This window comes from Plecotus auritus, assembly GCF_963455305.1.
Source record: "Plecotus auritus genome assembly, chromosome: 15".
NCBI lineage: Eukaryota > Metazoa > Chordata > Mammalia > Chiroptera > Vespertilionidae > Plecotus > Plecotus auritus.
Genome location: NC_137781.1, coordinates 4892887 through 4910684, shown reverse-complemented (window position 1 = coordinate 4910684; position 17798 = coordinate 4892887). Strand labels below are relative to the sequence as shown.

Below are 17798 nucleotides of genomic sequence, written 5' to 3'. Positions count from 1 at the left end.
GTGCACGCTGAGTGCCTCTGTTGCCTGCGAGGCCGCGTGGAACAGCTGGAGAAGCATCCTCAGCGCCACGCACTCAGCGCTGTTCGGGAGTCATGTGGTCCCCACATGTGCCACCGCCGCCGTTTCTGCCGTTACAGCTTGGGAATCCGTCGTTAGAGGGAATACCCGGATCTCGAAGCAGCACAATTTTTTTTTTTTTTTAGTTCTCCCAGCAACTTGTCTTACCTCAGCCAAATTTATGGCTATGTGTAAGACAAAATACAGACAAAACGCTATTGGTATGACACTGGCCAAGTTACTATGGGAGGTATTATGAGATTATTTTGTTTCCACATCTGAAATCACTAGGAAGTCATGTACTTTGCCTTCCTCTATTATAGTCTGTCTTCCCAAGCGCCAGTACTTTTAATGTATGGGCATTTTTTGGACAACTTGTTAATCTTGATCTGCTTTGCAAATACTGCCTCGATTTCATAATCTACAAGCAATGTAAGTTAGAGATCTTCCTATTTTCCTTCATCTTTCTTCTTGGTTTGAGGGTGATACAAATGTCCACGCTGTGCGTGAACTGAGGTAGAACAATTACTCCCGGTGTTCCAGCCTCTGAGACACATTTTTAATATTCTATTCACAGGCAAAGAAGGCACGTGGGCATAACAGGAACAGTGCTGGAGAGGGGAGCAGGGGCCAGGTTCCCGCTACAGATTCAGCCAAGGTCACTCAGCTGCATGACCTTGGGCATCCCCTTTCTTCCTAAGAGGCCTTGGCTTCCTCGCCTGGATCATGAAGGAAAAGATTACCTAATCCCTAAAACCCTTTCAGCTCAGACCAATTAGGGGTGTGCGGGAGGCAGCCAATCAATGATTCTCTCTCATCAATGCTGTCTCCATAAATGTAAGAATCTAGACCTGCCTGGGCACTATTTCTTTTAAACTATTAGATTAAAAACTTCTTCTATGGTACATAGACATGTAGTACACTACATTTTGAGAAGGACATCCTGCATCGTGAAGAGAATTGTGACTCTTAAAAATTCTACCTCTAAGGACCAGGCAGGGGCACAGCAGATTTCTGTGTTGAGGCCTTGGATAAAATAAAGTGTCCTTCACACAAAAGCCTTCACAATGGACAGGTTCATAAGGAGTGAATGTTGATAGTGCCACATCATCACCACTGTCAGCTATGGGCTACTTTACCTTCATAGTGATCTTCTTTTAAGCAGTACATATTGTTTATATCCTACCATTAAAAATGAAATTTTGATCTTTATACTCAAGTTATGGCATTAATTGTTAGTGTTCAACATTAGAGTTGTACACAATAGTCCAACTATTCACATTTATTATTTTATATTAGACCTAGTGGCCTGGTGCACGAATTCGTGCACATTGAAAGGAAATTAATTAGAAGAAATATTTTAATATTGCTATTTGCCCTTTCTCTATAATAGAAGTGTCAACCAAATTCATGATCAACAATGACAGATTGAAACACACGCATGCGATTGGCGCGAGAGCTTTATATACATAAATAAACGTGCTTAATTAGACCTGCTTTCTGATTTAGCTAAACTTTTCCCAGTCCAGTGAAGCACCCCAACTTCTTTTTCAGGTAATTGTCAGCAACACAGCAGTAAATATCAACACGAAGCAGATGATTATTGTAGATCACACAGGGAGAACAAAGGGTAAAATATTTAACTGCAACAGTGTTTGACTATATTCTGTGCAGTGACAAAACTGAAGTCATTTTCAAGGTCCACCATTTCTTACTTCTTTTCAGTCGGGTCAAGTTTCTAAGCTTCCTAAATCTGTGTTTTCCGGCTAATGAAAAGAAAATAGGATTCCACCAAGTGTCCTATCTACCTACTCCAGGACTTCTGTGAGAATCAAATGAGATGAGGCATGGGAACACGCTTCACAGACAATTGGTTAAAGTGTGAAATGTTTGCACCTGGCTACGAAGCAAGTCGTGTTCCTGGGCTGAAGAAACTGCAAGGAGGCTAGTTGTTGCTAGGGAGAGGAAGCCCGGCATTGCTACATGAGGCCATTATCCAGCGCCCACAGCAACAGTTGCTGGGCTGGGCTGGGCTGGGCTGTGGGCCACATTTTGCACCATGGGGCCTCGGCAGCGTCGGCTGCGATTTGGTGGGGTGTCACTCGGGGATGGTGGCGGGGCCTGTGTCCCACTTGGGGGAAGCCAGTGTTGTTTTGCAGGCGCAGGGTCTGCATTGCCGTTTCTCTGTAAATGGCCAGTGTGCATCATGACAGCTCCTGCACTGAGTGTCTTCCCCCTGGTGGTTAGTGCGCGTCATAGCGATGGGTTGGACAGACACTTAGCATAACGGTCTTTTATATATATGGACTAAAGGCCCGGTGCATGAAATTTGTGCACGGGGGGGTGTCCCTCAGCCCAGCCTGCACTCTCTCCAATCTGGGACCCCTTGAGGGATGTCAGACCGCCTGTTTAGGCCCGATCCCAGAGGGCAGTCTGACATCCCTCTCACAATCCAGGACTGCTGGCTCCCAACCGTTTGCCTGCCTCTGCCTGATTGCCCCTATCTGCTTCTGCCTGCCAGCCTGATCACCCCCTAACCATTCCCCTGCCAGCCTGATCGACACCTAAGTGCTCCCCGGCCGGCCCAATTGCCCCTAACTGCCCTCCCTTGCTGACCTGGCCCCTCCCAACTGCCCTCCTCTTCTGGCCTGGTCACCCCTAACTGCCCACAACTGCCCTCCCCTGCATGCCATCTTGTGGCGGCCATCTTGTGTCCACAAGGGGGCAGCCATCTTTGACCACATAGGGGCTGCCATCTTGTGTCTTGGAGTGGTGGTCCACTTGCATATTATTCTTTTATTAGATAGGATATTTGCCATTTTATACTATGCTTGTAATGCTATAAAACCTATCAATAGAGAAAAAAATCTGAATGGACCAAATCATTCACCAGTTAACTGGCACCGATTTCTTGCAACAGATGAGGGAAGCTCCAGATGACAGAAACATTAGGAAAGAAGATGTTTAAATCCCTCCAAAAAAAATATGATCTTACCTCAGATGGTTTCCTCGTAGAGCGTTTGTAAAAAGTCTCTAAGACAGTGTTTGGTATAATCTTCTGAACTTCCTCTTTAATACCGAAAGCCTTTGCTAGAGGCGTGGCGATAAATCTACAAAAACATGAAAGACGGTTCAAAGTCTGATAATGAAGCCACAATGACACCAGAGAACTCAGGTGGTGACTTCGGATTCCCAAGGAAAGCTCAGTCACTGGTTCGTGTTGTCATTGGACTACCCACGGCCGACAGCTATCTGCCTTAAGTTCAAGGAGAACAAATTTTGAAACCTTTTATGCAAGCAATACCTTGAAAAATAAAATACTGGCACAGTTCCTTATAGTCCACTTTATGTTAATTCAAACATATTCATACACAAGATCCAGGAATTTGGATAAGCCATTCCACTCAGAGCTTTATTAGGATTCCTAGAGATTAAAATAAATATTTTGAGATTACAAGTTTTATTTGGAGATATTATCTTACAGAAATTACTATGTTCCTATTTAAAGTTCTAACTTGAGAAAATGTCATACTCTTGGGTAAAGGTCTAGGAATGGGAATGCTGGGTGGTGCATCAAGTGTGTTATTTAACCTTATGAGAAACTGGCACATTGTTTGCCAAAGTGGTTGTACCATTTTCTATCCCATACAATAACGTGCCAGAGTTTACAGTTACTCCCAGAGTTTACAGTTACCAGTCCTTTTTTTGTTTTTGTTTTTTAAAATATATTTTTATTGATTTCAGAGACGAAGAGAGAGGGAGAGAGAGAGAAATATCAATGATCAAAGAGAATCATTGATCAGCTGCCTCCTGCATGTCCCCTACTGGGGATGGAGCCTGCAACCCGGGCATGTGCCCTGACCAGGAATCAAACCATGACCTCCTGGTTCATAGATTGATGCTCAGTCTCTAAGCCATGCTGGCTGGGCTACTATTCAGTGATTTTTTTTTTAAGAAAATTTACCAAGTTGTGCACTCAGCACCATGAGTCAGCTTTACAGTATTTTCTTCACCCCAATATGACTCCTCATGCATGTTTCCTGCTAATCCCTGTTTTCTCTCACCACTGCTCCAAGCAATCACGGATGTGTCTTTAGAGCTTTGACTTTTCTGGGTACTAAATACAATGTACTCAGACAACATGTGGTTGCTCATATCTGGCTTCCTTCACCTGGCCTAGTGGTTTTGAGGTCCATCCAGCTATTTGGATGTATTCAGAGTTCATTCCTTTTTCTTGTCCACTAACAATCTATTGTACAGAAATACAAACATCAATAACGTCTTCTGAAGAGCAACCACCTTAGCTAGTTACCAAAAGAAAAAAAGCATATGCCCACACAAATCCTTGTACTCACATGTTCATAGCACCTTTATTTGTAATAGCCAAACAGTGTAAATGGTCCACCTTTCCAACAACTAGTTAGAGGACAGATGAACTGTGGTATAGCCACACACTGAGAGACTACTCAGCCGTGACAAGGCATCACTATACGTACATATAATAACGTGGGTAAACATCTCAAAGCACTATGCTAAGTAAAAACAAGTCAGACACAACAGATTATAATCCATAGGATTCCATTTATAGGAAATCCAGAAAAGGCAAAATTATATGGACAGAAGCGTGTCAGTGATTGCCAGGAGCTGGTGTTTAGGAGAGAGGCGAACTGAATGGGGTACTGGGAAGTTTTTCGGCTGATAAAAATCTTCCATGTCATAATTGTGGTGATGGTTACATGACTGTATACGTTTGTCAAAATGCATCCAATTTTGGATGAACTTTGTTATATAAATCATATCTCAATAAAACTAATTTTTTAAAAATAATAATAGATCCCAATTCTTCCTTCAGTTCTAACAAAGGCTCCATCTTCTGCCAGGTCAATCTATTCTTATCCTTACTGAGGAGTTTCTGTGTTTGATTAAATGCTGGAAATTTTCGTTATGAATGACCATTTAGCCCTCCAATTCATTTTTTTACAACCATAGGAGTTGAATAAAAATTTCCTAGGATAATCTGATAAAATGTACAAACCAGTCCAACTTCCAGATGGACTAAGTGCTCCTGGAAAGGGCCCATACATGTCAGAGACATAGGAAAACAAGCTAATGATGCACACAGAGCCATGTGGACAGATCATAAACCACAGCGCCATACTCAGGAAAAGGAGCAACAGAATAAGGTCTCATCGCCGTACCCCGTGTCAGCTAACAATACATACAATTTACGTTTATGCACATGTTTTATGGGGTCATACAAACAAAAAGCCATCAAAAACATGAGAACCCAGCAGGGAGGGGAATGGGACTAGGAACTGAGGATAAAAGGTAATCAGTGAAACAGTTAATTCCAATCAATCAATCAAAAGAGGTCTTACTGAACACAGACAAGAGACAGCGTGCCGTGATTGGGGAAATACGATTATCTCCCCCTTTGCACAAAAGGTCCAAATAAAACAAAAGCTAATGTGTTCTTAAAACTAACAAAGTCTCAAAAATGTGTCTGACAGGGTTTTGGATAAATAGTGGAATTGGTTCATTTATCCAACCTACTAGTGGAGAACTGTTACGGGAGAACAAACTCATTGTTTTCACTAGAATAACACAGATACAAAACGGTTTCATACGGTAGTGTTCTCCATCAGAATCACTCAGTGCTATCTCCCCGAATGTTAGAAATGAAGAAATCAGAAAGAAATGAAAAAGCAAAGCCGAACTGAGCCAAGAAGACTTATGTGGTGAGGGAATGCAGCCAATCTCAAAGCCAGATGAGTGTAACATTCCCTCGGAAGGGTCATGTGAGAGTAAGCATGTGGATAAGTATACACAGTGGATAAACACACATCCATAGCATACTTGGTGATATGAGAAACATATCTATATTAATTTAAACAAGAGAAATACGGCCTTGTTTTTTTAACATGTCCAGGCTCGCCTGAACTTGCGTTTTATTGATATGGAGTAGAAAAAAGTCCAAGAGGGAAAAAAGAAAAAAACAGCGCATGGACTTCTGCTCCCATGTAAATGGTTCGGAGCGAGGTTAATTACCAGGAGAGGGTCTCTTAGGTTTGCTGCTATTGCAGAACCGAGCCTTCAGACGGCCCCAGGCGGACACCCCAATCGCCCCCTCTTTACCTGGCACGGCCTGGGTTACCTGTGAGCCAAAAGCCTTGCAATCCCAGAGGTCCCCCCTCTTTTCAATACTATTTTATTGAACAAAAGGCAGGCGGGCCTAGGCAGATATTAAGCAGATGAGGTTTCAATGCGTCTCCTACACAGGAACAACAGCCCACGGCATGGGGCTGCTTCCTTGCTCCTAAGGATTGGAAGGCTCTTTGACCAGAGTTTGGTGAGAGGCTTTTATCTGAGAAAACAGAATGCCTGGAGCAATGCAATCTCAATGACACTTAAGTCTAAGGTGCAAATTTGGAGACTGTTTCAGTGAGGACATTAGTAATCGTTTTTTAAAACTATATATATATATATTTTTTTATTGATTTCAGAGAGGAAGGGAGAGGAAAAAAAGAGATAGAAACATCAATGATGAGAGAGAATCATGGATCGGCTGCCTCCTGCATGCCCCCTCCTGGGGATCGAGCCCACAACCCGGGCATGTGCCCTGACCGGGAATAGAACCATGACCTCCTGGTTCATAGGTCGATGCTCAACCACTGAGCCGCGCCGGCCGGGCTAGCAAGCCTTCCTGAACCCCTGTAGATCGCTGCACCCACCTTCCTTAGGGAATGATGGGCCTGCTGTCCCACGGCGCCCTGTGCTGCCGAGGAGAAGCGATAAAGATGCGGAATCTATTCACTGCACAACTAAGTGAAAGAAAAATGATGACCTTCTGGTTTTCCCAGCTCCACCCCTGCCTTGGACTATTCTGGGAACATAATTTACTCTGAGATAATGTGTTTATTCCACAAGTGTTTAAATTTGAGTAGATCCCTTTAAATCACACTTGAGACACATCAATGCAGAGTGCCTGGGTACACTGGTTAGAAACTGCACTTCTAGACACACACACACACAGACACACACACACACAAAAGCAACCATAAGCCACAAACTAACGTTTGTAAGGAAAGGAAATCCTAAAATACAAAGCAAATGTCCGTCACTTTCAAATGAGGGACTTGCTTGTCCTGTACCAGATCCGTCTCCACTTGGCTCTCTACAGGAGAAAAGGGAGGGGCGCCGCTTCCTGGTTTTAAATGGCTCCTGGCTAGCACTTCAGGGTAAAAGTGAGCAGCCAAACCACCAGGCCTGGTCACAATTCCTAGGACAACAGAAGGAAGCCTTCTCGCGATAAACACAGGATATGCTGAAACGCAGTGTCGAATTCACATCCGTTTCTTTTCGCTGTTAATCCTCACCTGAGGATATTTTTCCATTGCTTTTTAGAGAGAGTGAAAGGGAGGGGGAGAGACAGAGAGAGAGAAACATCGATGTGGGAGAGACACATCGATTGGTTGCCTCCCGCACAGGCCCTGACCAGGGCTTGAGACCAAGCCTGCAACCGAAGTATGTGCTTTTGACCTGAACTGAACCTAGACCTTCAGTCTGCCAGCCGGCGCTCTAACCACTGCCCAAACCAGCTAGGGCTACGTGAATTTTAGTTTAAGATAGTTCAGAAAATTTCACATTTGCTATCATCCCTTGAGGCTATGTCTTCTGTATTCCTAAGAGATAATAATTGACTCTCTTTGACCATCAGGGGTAGTTCATTGTGAAAGTCCAAGAAGTTATGGGGAAAATAGAAAACCAACAACCCTAAACCTCATGCTATAACAAGTGGGTTCAAGTCCCAAATCTCCTCCTTACATACGTCCTGTTTCACCTTGGCCGGGTCACTTACCTCTCATTTTCTCCACTGAGATGACACCATTTGTGAGTTTATGTACCTCTTAAACTATAAGTTTCTATTCAAACGCCAGGTGTCAGTAATATTTTATTTATGACATAAGTGGTTTAATCTAATACAAACGATATAGAAGCCCTGGAAAAAATATAACTTATTTTTCAGAAAGCATGCTTTCGCCCAGATGGCGTGGCTCAGTGGTTGAACAGCGACCTATGAACCAGGAGGTCACGGTTCAATTCCCAGTCGCCCCAGGTGGTGGGCTTGATCCCCAGGAGGGGACGTGTGGGAGGCAGCTGGTCAAAGATTCTCACTGATGTTTCTGTCTCTCTCCTTTCCCTTCCTCTCTGAAATGGACAGAAAACATACGTGTTTTTAAAAGCCTGCGTTCTCTCCCGTGGTGACCTTTCCTTACTTCCCGTGCATGAAGAGCGGGGAGACGCGTGGAACAACACGCAGCGCTATGCAGCGCCACAGCACGGAAAGAGCTCCGGGTGAGTGCCTGGGAGCTGAAGTTATAAAGGCGATGCTGACTTGACTCAGTCCCTTGAGAGGCATCAGGAATGGTCGTGGGAATTAACAGGGGATTGGAGTCCTTCCTAATTGTTGTTGGCGAGGCCAAGACCAAGGCGAACAAGTTGGTCCTGCACAGCTGCGCTGCTTTGGCAACCGAAAGAATTTTCTAGCTCTCTGTCCGGATCAAAACCTAACAAATGGAGCTGTCCACCCAGAAAGGTAGGGAATCTGCAATGCAAATAGGCAGAGGGCCTGGGTGCCAGATGCAGAGAGCACCGGGCAAAGCGACACTGCAGGCCAGAGAGGAGTAACTGGCTAATGGGGTGGACAGGGGGACCCCTACTTTATTTACATATGCATTCCCTGACGCATCCAAACATCTGAGGAAAAAGCAGAATCCACTGTCACAAAGGAGGCACATTTTCAGATGTTCTCAGCTAGGGTTTCGTGGCATCGGGGGCTTTCTCTGCCTTCCGACAGCAAGCACGCGGTTGGCCCACGTGAAGGTGCTATTTGGACGGAAACCTGTGGGGCAGCCCGTGAAACAGAGCTGGTCAAACCAACTCTTGAGATAAGGACCCTGCAAATGGTTATGCACATATGATCTGCATTACGGTTAGTCTTGGACAAAATGATCTTTATCAGATTTCGTCTTAAGTTTTTCCAACTCTTGACATTCAAATATTCTTTTTGCTCCAAAAAAATAATGTGCTAATAACAGAGACAGCTACAGAGACATCTGTAATCTCTGAAACAGAGACAGCTACAGAGATTACAGATGGACATTTATCTCCTGTTATCATGACACTAGAGCAGTTTTAATAAGAAGGCTGGAAGTAATATCTGCTTAAATTAAGAAAAAGAAAAGAAGTGTGCTTTTCCTGACAAAGCAAATTTCTACTTTTTTCTTTGATTTCCTTATACCTTGGAAAGAAGGGTGGCTATTAAAACTTTCAATAAACCTTTAAAGTAAACGATGCAGTACAGCAAGATGAAGTTTGCTCTTTAAGGAGCCATATTTGCTCTTTTCTGGCATTTGGAAATGATAACGCACCCTCTAATCACAGCTCTCTAACGCTGCCTTTCGGGGTGCGGGTCCTTTGTCACAGACCTGGCCCAGGGAACGTGAGCTGGGCTCCCACGCTGTCATTGACCCTAATAAGCTCTGTGATACTTAACCTCTCGGCCTCAATTTTCTCACTGTGCAACTAAAGCACTTGTTTCTGCTTTTATTTGTTCGGCTCCTAGGTAACACTTGGTGTGCACTGATTTCATGCACAGCCCCCCCCCCCCCCCCCCAGGATCTGCACCCCATTAGCGGCAACCTCTGAACAGCAGATTCTTCAAGGATCTGACCAGGACTCTCTCATTCTACAGTTGGGACCAGGAAGGGGCATGGGAAGGAAAGACACACGAGCAATACTTACTTTTCAAAGAAATGTCGGATAATCAGCAAGCCAAAGGCATATGGGATGGTCATGTACAGATGAGAGGGTTTTACAAAGACGAGTCCATCGTGATCTTCGAGGTCTGACCACTTTATTGCTGGAGGGAGCCAGAATCTTTCCAACCAAAACCAGTCTTTAAACGTCTGAAACATTCTAGAGAGACAGAAAAAGAACACATTAGATTTGCAAGACAAATAAAACTAAGAACTTCTCCGTCAGAAACAGAACAAGCACATTTTACTTCATATTAAAATTCACTCCAATTAGTCCATGTCAACAAGTATTTCTTTAAGTATATTTTTCTTGATTTCAGAGAGGAAAGCAGAGGGAGAGATAGAAACATCCATGATGAGAGAGAATCATGGATCAGCTGCCTCCTGCACGCCCCACCCTGGGGATCAAGCCCGCCACCCAGGCATGTGCCCTGACCGGGAATCGAACCGTGACCTCCTCCTGGTTCATAGGTGGACACTCAATCACTGAGCCACACCGGCTGGGCAAGATTTTTTTTTAATGTTGTTATAATAATTGCTATATGAAAGTTTGGTCACTCCTAAAATATGATTCCAGGCAGTACAGGTGAATTTGTCCAGTGAAATATAAATACTTGTTAATTTATATTTATTGTAACATTTATAATTCAGTGAATAAATGAGTAGCTAAACTTTATCATCCTGATTAAATAATTAAATGAACAGCTTACGGGGATTATGTAGGAGTCGCTGCTCTGAATAATGCCCTGCGCACCACATGTGAGCAATGAATCAAGATGTGTTGAGAGCCATAGTAACTTCAATGCCCGATAGCCAAACACATTAAAAGGGAAACAGACATGGAAAGAATTCAGAAGTTGAGGGTGGGCCCCTGGGAAATGCCGTTCAAATTGAGAAAATAAGGAAATCTTCATTATTCACTTTTTCTTCACGAGCTGCCACTGAACATCCATTATTGCTGCTCCAAAAGAGTTAAAAGCCATGCAAAATGCATCACAGCCCTGACAAGGAGGACTAAAGTTATAGAACTGCTAGAAGATTCTACAGGAGGAGATCTCTGTGACCCCGGGTTAGGCCAGGGGTGGGGAACCTTTTCTCTGCCAAGGGCCATTTGGACATTTATAACATCATTTGCTTAATATAATTCACTTACTATACATTTATGTTGCTAGGAAAACAGCTCCTAGATTTATTGAATTTTGAGTCCCTCCTGCGGTTGCCTTGGCAGGGCCAAACCAAATGATTTCTTGGGCCTTATATGACCCACGGGCCGGACGTTCCCCACCCCTGGGTTAGGCAAAGCCTTCTCGTGTAGGACACCAAAAGCAAAACGACAAAATAAAGAACAGATTACGTTGGACTTCATCAAAGTGAAAACCTTCTGTGCGATTAGCCTCCCCTCCGCACGGCCACAGGCCTCTGCCCCTGCCTCTGCCATCCGTCCGAGCCACCTTTCTGCCCCCGCGCACCGCAAGTGCCACGTGGAGGAAGCCAGCACCCGGCCCTCACGGTAGCAGGGAAATCATCTTTCCCACCGTCCAAGCCAAGGTGGACAGTTCCCCATCTGCTGGCGGCCGGCCTGGGATGGCCTCGGCTTGGCCAGTTGGATGCTGTTCTCAGGACTCTGAGCCTGGAGCCAACAGCGCTGTCCAGCGGCGGCAGCTACTAAAAAATACAGCTGTCTCCCCGCCTGCTGGCCTTCCTGACCTCCTTGTTTCTAGTCATCCAAGTCTGGCCCCCCACCCTCCGACACTGCGAGTCACTGCCAATCAAGTCCGTTGCTTTGATGGCAAGAGGTGGACACGGTTGCCTACGACCGAGAGCACTGGCTGACACGAAGTCCGAGACGAAGCGAGAGGGACAGAGAGAAATATCAACGAGAGAGAATCATTGATCGGCTGCCTCCTGCACACCCCACACTGGGGATCGAGCATGTGCCCAGGAATTGAACGGTGACCTCCCGGTTCATAGATCGACGCTTAACCACTGAGCCACACCTAGCGTTTCCTGACCTTCTTGATTGAAATGGACAGCTCAGTTCCGCTGCGTGAACCTTAAATTTAGCAAAAGTGCCTGGGTTAGGATTTTCTTCTACAGCATACTGGAGAAGCAGGGACGCCGGGAATAACTGAGGGGGGGCTGGCAGCCTGTCCCTCTGTGTAGCCTCTGATCTCATCTTGCTGACAATGGGCACCCATTTGTCCCTTTCCTTCTCTGCCTCCCCCATTTCTGACCCGGCTCTAAATTTCAAATCTGACAGTGGCCCTCACAGTCACTGCTAACTGAGGGCTTTTTGTTCTGGTCGTTCAGTGTGAAAGGGGCTGCGGCCTCCCTGATACAGCCTCAGCAAGACGCTGGGTGGGATGCAAACCCCACAGCTGACACGGGGAGCGGAATGACACCTTCGTGCTGTGCTAACCGTCTAAGCCAGCCGTGGGCAAACTACAGCCCGCGGGCCGGATCCGGCTGTTCTATCCGGTTCTCTTGCTCTCCCCTCCGCTCCTTTACTTTGAATTTATATTAGTTCACACAAACACTCCATCCATGCTTTTGTTCCGACCCTCCGGTCCAGTTTAAGAACCCACTGTGGCCCTCGAGTCAAAAAGTTTGCCCACCCCTGGTCTAAGCATTGCAATACTTCGACAATATCCAGATGGAAAAAGAATTAGAAAGGACTGACATAGGGAGATGCCTGCATTAAAAAACCCCACAGTCCAGCCGGCGTGGCCCAGTGGCTGACCACTGACCCATGAATCAGGTCACAGGTTCGATTCCCGCTCAGGGCACATGCCCAGGTTGTGGGCTCGTCCCCAGTAGGGGGCGTGCAGGAGGCAGCCGATCCCTGATTCTCTCTCAGTATTGATGTTTCTATCTCTCTATCACTCTCCTTTCCCCTCTCTCTCTAAAAATAAATAAAAACATATATTTTTCCAAAAACCCACATATTACTGCTCTAAAAAAAAAAATCTGAGCTTTGGCAACAATGAATCTGTTGCTGGGCGGGGGTGGGGGGGGTGGGGGGGGGAGGCGGTGGTGGGAGGGGGGGGGCCTTCCTGTGACTCGGTCACTTTCTGGACAGTTTGACTCCCACATGCAACTTGCAGCCCATCTCTCATCCTCATTTCTTTGGCTGAACTCTGGGCCTCTCTGGCACCTGAAAAACTGTCAGCTCAGTTAACAACTCCTCAGTCTCTCTGCTTGGTATTCTCTGGGAAATAGACAAATTCATTCACTCCCTTTTCTCATCAGTTACTCAAACTTCCCTTTTCCCATCGCTTGTACTTTCTTATGGACTGCAATTTTTATGGATATAAAAAATTTAAAGCTGTTTTTTAAAATATTTACAAGGAAAACGCTTGCACTGATTTCTCTCTATTTAGGGAAGTGTCGGTAATGGACGTGGCATCATAGCCCAGCTGTGTTTTCCCACCTGCTATTATTGTGAAATGTCTAAACCCTATTTGCAACGCCAGCTGCCAGTCGTTTGCAGGAAGACTAACTAATGTAGGCTCTTCTGACTCATTCGTTTCTGACCTCATGGATACAGAAGCAAACAGGGTGCAGGAAGCCTGCTGAGCCACTTTCTCGGATGAACACCATTAAATCTAACCTTGGGAATGGAGAAATAAACCCATGGGGGCCGCACGGTGATCACTGTTTAAAGCAACATTTTGGTGAAGTACTAAAAATACAGCACTTGCCCATCCAATATGGCTCACTGGTTGAGTATCGACCTATGAACCAGGAGGTCATTGTTTGATTCCTGGTCAGGACACATGCCCACGTTGTGGGCTCGATCCCCAGTAGGGGACATGCAGGAGGCAGCTGACCAGTGATTCTCTCTGATCACTGACGTTTCTGTCTCTCTCTCTCCCCCTTCCTCTCTGAAATCAATAAAAAGGTAAAATGAAACTACAGCGCTTGAACCCTTGCTGAGGTAGGAGCTCCCTAGGTGGGCTGGGGCTTCCAGTGTTTCCGGTCATTCCCACATCACGGCCTGCTGCAAATCCATCCTCTCAGAAGGTAACTAACCCTACAGAGCATCTCTCTCGAGTGGAGGAGTGACAAGAAAATGTCTCAACCGAATAGAAAACGTCACTCAGACAGAGGACGGTGACGAGAAATGGGAAGTTAGACATGTCAAACTGAAGTAAGGTACATGAAGGGAAGAGACATTCTACAACCCACATTCACAATACCTGAGGGGATGACATGGTTGGAGGGCGCGAGAGGAAGTGAGAGCTTTGGAGGTCAGGTGACCAGACTACAGGGAGGCCAGGGTCCTCGGTAAAGAGAAAGTCAAGCCTGGCTGGTGTGGCTCAGTGGTTGAGCATCGACCTCTGAACCAGGAGGTCATGGTTTGATTCCCAACTCGGGGCAAATGCCCTGGTTGCAGGCTCGATCCCCAGTGTGGGGCGTGCAGGAGGTGACCAGTCAATGATTCTCTCTTATCACTGTTGTTTCTATCTCTTGCTCTCTCCTCCTCCCACTCTGAAATTTTTTTAAAAAGAGAGAAAGTCAGCCCCAGCAGAGTGGGGACCTTGCCCGGCCTGCCCACTACTGCATGCCCGAAGCCTGCACACATAGACACTAACTAAGGATTTGCTGAATGAATGGATGGGAAACTTCCTGGGCCTGAAAAATCAAGAAGAGATGTTATGGCCAAAAATGTTATCTAATTTAATTATCTACAAATAACTTCATTTTTTTTAGTTGCCAAACGATTTTTGAAACTTGGAGCAGGGGTCAGGCAAACACGCTTATCTACATTGAGTCTGTTTGTGTTTTCTTTGGAACTAACTCTGTGAACTTGGCCCAAAATACTGGTTATGCCTTTAAGGTAAAACACGAAGGAAAACAGGAGCCCCTACTTGCGTTCTGTCCACGGTGCAAGGACAGAGCCAACTGTAATCCTACTTCTAAGAGCATCTTAAATCGGGCCATTTCACATGGATGAGCCAGTGCAAGCGTCGGGGCAACTTAACTCGGGAGCACATTTGTTATGATTCAGTTGGTGCATAAAGGCCTGCAAATGTTCAAAAACTGCAGAGGAAAAGCAAAAACAACTGTACTTTGTGTAGAGAAGTGATTAAATTACAGCAAGATCAAAACAGCTTTAAGTAATTCTCTCATACTAAATTTTCCAATTATATCGCTATAAGCCTTGAAGAAATTCAGAACAGACTTAGAGGCAAAAAAAACAGAAAAACTCAAGTATTTGCAACAAAAGCATGGTGTCACCTCAGAGATGTCACCGAGGGGTATCAGGATGTCCTAGGTATCCATTCCTTCTGCCTTTAAGTCACAGGCCCTCACCCCCAAGTTTTACCAGGCTCGTGGCTGCCCTGTCATGTGAGTCAACATTTCCCAACCTCCCTCGTGGCCAAATGTGGCCGTGTGGGGTCTGGGTCAGCGACACAGGCGAGGAATTGATTTGAGTAATATTCCTAAAGACCAAGTGTCCTGGTTTCTGTCTGTCTTCTTTCCTGACAGCTGGAAAGGGGGGTGATACCCGGACTGTTACATGCAAGAGAAATCAACTTCTGCCCAGCTGGCATGGCTCAGTGGTTGAGGGTCAACCTATGAACCAGGAGGTCACGGTTTGATTTCTGGTCAGGGCACATGCCTGGGTTGCGGGCTCCATCCCCAGTGTGGGGCGTGCAAGAGCACCTCATCAATGATTCTCTCATCATTGATGTTTCTCTCTCTCTCTCTCCCTCCCCCCCGCCCTCCCTCCCTCTCTGCCTTCTTCTCTGAAATAAACACACACCAAAATCTACAAATAAGAGAGACAGCTGCTCAGACCGAGCCAGGGGGGCCCGTCTGGAGCGCCGGTGGAGGATGGGTTTTAGGGACAATTCACCCGTTTTGCCTGCTCTGTGAAATGGGCCTGCTCCCTTTACTCCTTCCTCTTTGCCAGCAGAGGTTGGTGGGGAGGACGGCGGAAGAAAGAAAGGCGCTTCTGGCCCTGGAGGGCTCCCAGGGAGGGCACCTCCCTTAGGAGTTTTGTGGCAGCTGACACTCCCAGTGAACAAAGAGGGCAGATCTCCAGCAAGTTCCAGCAGGCTGGCTTCCAGCCAGTTCTGTGGGTTCCATAGCAACGAAGACTCTGCACATCAGCCCTGGGGGGGCGGGGAGGGGGTCTTCCTTGGGGGCTCCGCCAGCCCCTACAGCTTCCTAAAGCTGTGATTCCTGAACTCTTCAGAGCACCTCCTAGCCGGCATTTTCTTACTCCGATCCTGATTGGATCAAGGCTGCCCTGATGGAAAAATCCAATCATCTCGATGTGCTTATTCGAATACTAATTACCAAGCGCTGAAGTTATTCTGAGCAAGTCAGAAAGGCCTCTGAAATTCCAACTCGGAGGGCGCGCCGTCTCCTTGCCCCCTTCCAGTGCTGTCCGCAGAGTGCGCTCGCAGCTTAAAGGAGGACGTGGCCTGTCAGGAGGCTGTGCTCCTGCCTTTGGCTCCCACTGACTTCACAGCTTAGAAAGGCCCTCTGGCCAACCATCGCTTTCTCCTGGGCGAGACTTTCCCATCGCAGGCAAACACAATAGGCACATTTTTCCAGGAAAACTAATAAACCCTTAACATGCCAACCAGGCACTTGGCACCTACATGGTCAAGTTCTCTTTCAAGCCAGGGCTAGCCCCTGGGGCCGCTCTCCGCGCCGTGCTTCCTTTGGCCCTGTAAGAAAAGGTCCCAGTGCCCTAACCGGTTTGGCTCAGTGGATAGAGCGTCGGCCTGCGGACTGAAGGGTCCCAGGTTCGATTCCGGTCAAGGGCATGTACCTGGGTTGCGGGCACATCCCCAGTAGGGGGCGTGCAGGAGGCAGCTGATCGATGTTTCTCTCTCATCGATGTTTCTAACTCTCTATCCCTCTCTCTTCCTCTCTGTAAAAAATCAATAAAATATATTATAAAAAAAAAAAAAGAAAGAAAGAAAAGGTCCCAGTGAGCCTTCACCGGGGCCCCTCAGTCAGTGGCCCGTCCTGATGTCAGTGGGGAGCCAGTGCGGTTTCCCTCGGCGAACAGCCCCGTTTGCTGCTGCGTGCAGAAGAGACCCCACGTGGGGACGGCGCGGCCAAGGCTCCTCCCCACCGCCTCTCCCAGGGTGTGGAGGCAGCTTCCCAAATAGGTGTTTCAAGAGGCTGGTGTTTTAAAGTAAATGTTTAATACGCAAAAGCTAAGAGCTGGTTTGCAGTAAGGAAAGTCTGTTACCTACATAAAACGCATCTCAGCCTCTTTACACACACACACGCTGACCAGGAGAGCCTTTTGTATCCTAGCGGTTTCAGAGAAAACAGGAAATATGCTTCCTGCCCAGCCAGTATGGCTCAATGGTTGAGTACCGACCTATGTGGTCACAGTTCGATTCACATGCCTCGGTTGTGTACGTCCCCTCCAGTAGGGGACATACAGGAGGCAGCCGATTGATGATTCATGATTCTCATCACTGATGTTTCTAGCTCTCTCTCCCTCTCCCTTCCTCTCTGAAATGAGTAAAATATATACTTAAAAATCTCTTAAATAAAAATAATGCTTCCTTTCTGACTTGAGACTTAGAGGTAATAAAGATAAAGCGGAAAATGCAGTTTAAGGAGGCAGGAGTCCCCAAAATGTTACTCCTCCGGGTGCCTGTTTGGAGACGCTGGCTCGTCTCTGCCCTGGGCCCTCAGTGACAGATGGCCAGGGCCCAGCGGGGGACCAGGAGAGAGGCAGGCGGCTGTGGAAGTTTCCGCAGACTGATAACATGGGTAGGAACTGGCAGAAAAACAGGTCTGACTGCGACCAGGAGGACGTGGAGCAAAGCCAAGTACAGACATATCTTCGGAGGGTGAAATCCCCAGGGTTCAAAGGAAAGGAGCCCAAGACCACTGGGCGGAAATCCACGAGAAAGCGACATGGGATCGATAAGGAATAAT

The 17798-nt window shown here is 46.5% G+C and overlaps 1 protein-coding gene across 1 annotated transcript in view; it reads right to left on the bottom strand.

Moving 5' to 3' along the window:
* Positions 1–10034, bottom strand: part of CERS3 (ceramide synthase 3) — a gene marked incomplete at both ends in the record, with an annotated part of 38203 nt that extends 28169 nt beyond the window's left edge. The window contains 2 exons of the mRNA XM_080651581.1: positions 3053–3167; positions 9862–10034. Of these exons, the coding sequence (XP_080507707.1) occupies positions 3053–3167; positions 9862–10034 (288 nt within the window). The remainder of the gene's footprint in view (positions 1–3052; positions 3168–9861) is intronic.
* Between the last annotated feature and the right edge of the window lie 7764 nt (positions 10035–17798).